The 6,640-nt window shown below is 48.1% G+C and overlaps 1 protein-coding gene across 1 annotated transcript; it reads right to left on the bottom strand.

Moving 5' to 3' along the window:
- Nucleotides 1-299: 299 nt before the first annotated feature.
- PRLHR (prolactin releasing hormone receptor) lies at nucleotides 300-1,729 on the bottom strand. Its single transcript, XM_039872415.1, has one exon. It carries the CDS (start codon nucleotides 1,616-1,618, stop codon nucleotides 506-508), a length of 1,113 nt encoding a protein of 370 aa, XP_039728349.1. The 5' UTR covers nucleotides 1,619-1,729; the 3' UTR covers nucleotides 300-505.
- Nucleotides 1,730-6,640: the final 4,911 nt, after the last annotated feature.

The following is a 6,640-nucleotide window of genomic DNA, read 5'->3' as shown; positions in this document are numbered from 1 at the left end:
TCCCTGAAACTAGAAGTAAATGGGTTCAAATTGACCAAGCAATATCAGATATTATATCTTCGTTGTATCCTTTTTTAAAGGCAACCTGAAAATCTTTACCAACTCCGATACAGTCATTTAAAACCCCACCACCATCGTTTCTCCATTTCGCCATTGAGCAAACAGAAGAAAAAGCAAGGAAGACGGCCACGGGTCTGAAATACTGTTTTGAACCTAGAGAGAGAGCTTTGTTTGGCCTTCAAGGGCATAAAGAGGAAATAATAAATCCTCTTCCCTCTCCCGGGCCTCCTCCTAGCAAAGTACTCCCACCAAAGCTCACTTGACATTGTACAAAGACACAAGGACAAGGCAAGACAACTGGACAAGATGGGTGGGCTGGAAGTTTTGCCTGTATTGGCTTAGCTCTGGTGCTAAGAATAAGCTCTCGAGTCTAGCCTCCGGTGGGTAACCTTGAAGACCAGTGGACGTGGAGCTCCCCAGGCCAGCCAGGCCTGGTGCAGTGGCATCAGATGACCACACTGACTGTCATGCTCTGGCCGTGCGGCGCTATCTTGCGGGGCCAAGAGAGCAACAGCTTGCGCAGCTCCTCGCGGAAGCTGTCGTGCAGCCAAGCGTAGATGAAGGGGTTGTAGCAGGCGGAACTCATAGCAAGCCAGTGGCAGAGCAGCTGAACTAACCCAAAGGCATAGGGGTCAATAGCGTGCGGGTCAAGGTCCCGCAGCAGGTTGAAGACGTGTAGTGGCAGCCAGCAGATGGCGAACACCACCACAACCACCACCAACAGGCAGAAGGTGCGGCGGCGCCGCGCGCGGTCCCAGTCGGCCTGGCTCTGGGTCACGCAGCCCGGCATCACGCGGTTCCGGAGTTTCACCGACACTCGGACATAAGACAGGAGGATGACAAGCAGGGGAAGCAGGTAGGTGACGAGCAGCAGCCCCCAAGCGTAGAGCTGGCGCTGGCGCTCTTGAGACCCCCAGAACTCCTCGCAGAGGCGTACGCGGTGCGACTTGAGCTCGATGTGATAAGTGTGCAAGGCAGCGGGCAGCGCCAGCACCGCGGACAGCGCCCAGATGCCCAGTACTGCGTAGGCGCTGAGGCGCAGCGAGATGCGCCGGCGCAGCGGGTGCACCAGCACGACGTAGCGGTCCACCGCGATGGTGGTGAGCGTGAACACCGACACGTAGACGGTGACGGGCTGCAGGAAGAAGACCAGGTGGCATAGGACACCCCCGAACACCCAGCCGCGTGGCTCGAAGGCGTAGGCCAGCGTGAGAGGCACGCATGCGGTGCACATGAGTACGTCGGACAAGGCCAGGTTGCCGATGAGGAAGTTGGTCACGTTGTGCAGCCGACGCACCCGTGCAATCACCAGCACCAGGAGGCAGTTGCCCGCCAGCCCCACGACCACCACGATGCTGTAGAGCAGCACAATCAGCCCCTTCAGCTGATGCACAAGCTGCAGACTCTGGAACGGCGTGACAGCCTGAGCACCTGGGCCAGCCACCGACCCATTGCCCACTGAGGCCTCTGTGCTCTGGTTGGCCAGAGTTAAGGTCGCCGGCGGTAGTCCAGAAAGTAAGTCAGGGGCTCGCGGGCCCTGAGTGGGCAGTGAGGCCATGACCACCTGTCCGAAGAGAATCAAAGTCCTTCACTTCCCATTCTCTATCAAACCCCCTCCTCCCTCAATCTCCTCCCACTTCAATCACCTAAATACTCCCTTTGGAATAACTGACCAAAATAAATAACAACAATAAAAAGTGCTGTCATCCTACCTCTGTGAAAATAAATCTGTAAGTGGTTAGGCATGCACATATTACTTAAACTCCTCCTACTGGATTTAGAGCCCTCGCGGTCCACGCAGGCCAAACCCAGGAGCACGGTCCTACCTGGTGAGTGGGGCTTCGCGGGCGAGAAAGCGCTCTGGGGAGGGAGGGCCAGAATCCCTCGTTTCCTAGTGATCTTCCGTCCACGACTGCGGTGCAGATTTCTTGCTTCTCCGCGGGAGCTGAACAGATTCAGGAGTTCCCAGTGGGCTCGCAGCTTTTGAGGGGGACTGGGAGCACCTCCCTCTACCCCCGCCCTCCACTCCAGCGCTTCCTTGTACGGAAAAAGGGGGCGGAGCAAACACCACCCGACACGGTGCTTAGACAACTAGAGAGAAGGACATTGTCAGGAGGATGGAAACAGAAAGGAGAGGAGAGGTCGACAAACCTGGGCCAGAGGGGCGAGAGAGAATCCCAAATGCTTGCTGTGCCCTGGGAGAGTCCCGCTCCGAAGAAGGGTGGGGTGAACGAGGGGAGAAGCGGTCGTGAAGGACCTGTTCTCTCAGGATGACCTGGTGCAGTTTCAATAAGGAAGGAGTAGGGGAGGAAGTGGAATGGGGGAGTTGAGACACACCACGGGTGCGGGAGAAAGATGAGGGACCCGACCCTAAGCGCTGGATCTTGCATAGAGTCAGGGTTGTGGTTAAGATAGTCTCATAGAAAGTTCCAGCAGCGATTTAAAATTTAAAGCCCCGAGCTCACCGCAGACCTTCCCATCTTTATTCTCCCCGGAACCCACTGAGCCCTGCGCCGAGGCTGAGGCTCAGGACAAGCCAGAGAAAGTGTTCAGCACCGCGGACAGCTCCCGCAGGGCCCTGCTGCGTAAGCCAATGGGTGCCGGGGAGGGGACAAAAATTAGGGAGTTCCAGCTCCTCTCCGGGATCTGATACATTCGGAAAAGGGACCAGCCTGGTTCAAAAACTGCCTCACCGCCTGCCTCCTGGGCTGGGGCTGCTGACTCTGACAACAGTAGGGTGGAGTGGAGGTGGATGAGCCCTTGTCTCTGGGAGTTGGAGGGTGGTGACTTGCTGTGAGTGCTCTTGCTGTGAATCACCGCAGCAAGTAGGTCAGAAAATACAGCCCTCATGCCAGTACCTCTACACAGGCACACTTCACTACCTGGCTCCTGCTACTCCCCCACTCACCCTTTTCCACGCCTCCTTTCTCAAATAACATGCCCTATCCCTTATCTGCCTGCCTCTCCCAGTACAGAATGTAAGTTTCTGGACTGGGACCTTCCCTATCCTCTCCCTCCTTATGTGAACACCCCCAGGCCTCTTCACCTCCTGTTAGAAGATTTTTAAAAAATTACTAGTAATTGCAAGATGTCCATCAGGATAACGAAATTAACAAACATTTGAGAAGCTTCAAAGTTACATAAAATCTTTAGAAGCATTGAGTCGTCATTGAATTGCAAATTCACCTGGACCCAGGTGGGGGTGGGGTAGGGAAGGAGGCTTTGTAACCTCCTTCCTGTGAAACTATCTCAACTCCTAGAGTCTTATTTCCTTTTTCCAGAGGGCAGAGTATCATTGTCCCCTCTCTAGTAAACCTTTGTACTTTGTCTTCTGGCTGCTGACATATATCCCTGTTAGGATGGAAAGAAATAAATTAGTCCACCCTCCAAATTCAAGTGATTCACTCATACAAGAGGAAAAGTCAACACTGGAACAAAAGCAATCAATTTTATGCATCTGTATCTATTCTAAACTCACACTTGCTGAGTTATGATCAATTTAGCTAAAGCCAATATGATATGGGAAGAAAAAAAAACCAAAACTTCAAAATAAAATACAATCTGTGCCTGTCTAAATCCCTTGCCCAGTAATTCTTCTCTTCATGTTTATCAACAGGGTATGTGTGCCCAAGAGCAGAGGCACTCTTTTGCTTCAAAATATCTTAAGCAGAGGAAACTGTGGTAACACAGGTGACAAAGGATCTGGGATGCAGTTAGGCCCTATAACTACAGCTATCACTCTGATCAATATCATTGATATATAATACTAAAAATAATGACAGGACTAAAGCCCACATGAATGTCGCTATTTGAAAGTTCAATATTGGGGCACCCTTCAGAGTAGAAAGCTGATCATTTGCCAAGTTCCAAATAAAAGCTGGTAAGGGTTTCAGTGTTGTCAGTATTTGCAAGATGAAAAGGAAGCGAACACCTTAGAAGAGTATAGCCTACTTTAGATCTTTATTCGCTCTAGTCCTCCCTGGAGTTAAGGCTTGTTTCTCTCTCAGTCATGACATTACGATTAAACCATACAAATGTTCAGACTTTCCTATACTAATAGTGCTCCAGAAACTTGGGACACCATAACTAAAAAACTTTAAGGATGAATGAAGTAAATAGCAAACTACAGGACGTCATTATCTCCTCTTCCCCCAAAGCCTCCAACGGTCCATCAAACAAAGGTCAGACCTGTGGCATTTCCAATCAACGTACACCCCTATGCTGATCCTCCTTCATTTGGGGGATGGCTCTCCACCTCTGTCCATCTCACTCCCTACATTCAGACCAAACCAGATTGTTGGATTCTGTAATGTCCTCACCTCTCCTGTCCAATCTCTCTCTTTGGGTTTATTCCCTTTCTCCAGAATGCTGGTTGCTTTGTTCCCACTCAACTCCATTCTTCATACCCTGCAAGGCCCGACTCAGAGATTACCCTCTCCTCAAAGTCTTCACCCTTTCACAATCCTTTTGTCCTTTATTAGTTCCTATCTTTGAAATCGTGAAAGTGTTTTTGCTCCCCTGCCTCCACCAACCATGGCTGTAAACTCTTTATGGATAGGGGCCAGTGTCTTGAAGCGTTTTTGTGCCTACAACATGCCTGAACCCAGCAGATCCCCAATACGTGTTTCTTTTGATTGAATGGATAAAAGAGCTACCATTTATCGAGAGCTTTTTACATGCCAGGTACTGTGCTAAGTACTTCACATATATTATCTCATTTGATTCCCTCAAAACTATTCTTATACCCATTTTACAGATGAGGAAACTGGCTCTTTAAGGCCAGGTAACGAACCATATGTCACAGCTAATAAGCAATGGTACTAGAATTTTAACTTAGATGCACCTGATTCTGCAGCCAAAGCACTCAACTGCTATACTTTACTACCTCCAAATGAATGACAGATGCATCTGCACAGTCCAAAAATACAAGTTCAAGTAGAATTGAATAAGTATAGGGATACCCCCCCCCGCCCAGAGTGATTTGTTAAAGGAAGTTCTAGCAAATTCACTTATAACTCTTAGCATATCATTTTTAAGTAAAACAGATCTTTATGCCTTCCCCAAATATCCCTTGCTTATAACCCATGCAGGAGACAAAACTTGAGGCCATTTGAACTTCAGGGAATGGTCTTATGCTTTATGATGACAATAGGGACAATAGGTGATATGATGTGAAAAACAGAAGACAGGGACATCAGAGGTAAGGACTGCAAGGAGGAGTCCAGGGAGCTTGATTAAGGGATCTGAAATTTTTATGCCACCCAAGCTCATGCTGATACACTGCAATTAGCCCAGATATATGGGAAACCATTATTTTAATTACCGGTAGGGAGAGAACAATTGTTTGAGACTTAAGTCCAGGCAATAACAGAGTAGAAGGAGTTTTGTCTTCTAAGCCTGTCCAGTGTGTGTTCCAAGAGCCAGGCTCCCCACTGGCTCCTCAGCCTGAGCCTAATGAAGAAATCTTCACACACACACACACACACACACACACACACACACACACACACACAATTTTGTTGCAACTTCTACTATCGCCTCCACCAAAGCCACTTCTGAATCAGGAACTCAGTCTTGCAGCCAGGCACTGGCACTTTGCTAATATTTGTTTCTCATAAAGCCCAAGCTGATTGCCAAACAGAGGAGAAAACTGGTCCCAAAGCCCAAAGCCCAAAGCCCAGGTAGGGAATAGCATACATTTTCTTGACTTATGTAACAGACTTACCATTACTAAATGTGAATATTGGGGAAATTCCGCATATTGGAAGAACTCCAGTTTTGTAAAATATAAGAAATTCATAAAAATAACTACCTCTGGAGGATGCTGAAACGATCCAGGATTTGTGAAGAAACTGGCACATAGGTGGCACATAGCCATCTTGGATAATCCTTCGTCCTGTCTTGGGTCAAACCCTCCTGTCAGGAGGGTTTCTGGGATGCAATTCCCATCTCTTCCACTTGAACATTACTATAGAAAACAGTCTTTGTGGTGAGAAGAATTTGCTGTTTTTCAGTCTAAATGCTTTCCTTCATTTCATCATTGTTTACCAGGCATACAAAGCCTGGGTAAGATATCATAATAAAAATCAGAGAAAAAAAAAGACATTGTTGTCTAAAAACTTGCATTCTAGTGAGTAAGAGAGGAATCTACAAAAATCACTACAATGACCATGATAAATGCTACGACCACCACCTACTAGGAAAGGGAGACACATTCATGACCACTGGGAAATTGTTTTAGTAAATTAGAATTATGTTCACCCTTACAGATCGTATTTATTTTAAGGCACAAGAGTCTTGAAAGTGTTCATAATAGTTTTTACTCAACCATGTCGACATCGCACATGTTGCTTAAATGTGTCCCCCTCCCTATGTTTATGTAGAAGATACACAACAATTTAGGGTTCATTATGAATCTCTATGAGTCCAGTGTTCAGGTGGCAGAAAATGAACATTCAAGGTCCCTGACCTTGACTTATCTAAGGTCTCTAGCCCCAGGCAGCTTCATTGCACACATCCCTGGACCTTGCTGCATTCCAGCAGATCCAGGACCCAGCCTTCTCTGGTGACTCTCTGTACA

Source organism: Pteropus medius, unplaced genomic scaffold (genome assembly GCF_902729225.1).
Source record: "Pteropus medius unplaced genomic scaffold, Ma_sr-lr_union100, whole genome shotgun sequence".
Taxonomy (NCBI): Eukaryota; Metazoa; Chordata; class Mammalia; order Chiroptera; family Pteropodidae; genus Pteropus; species Pteropus medius.
This window is presented reverse-complemented; position numbering and strand designations above follow the sequence as displayed.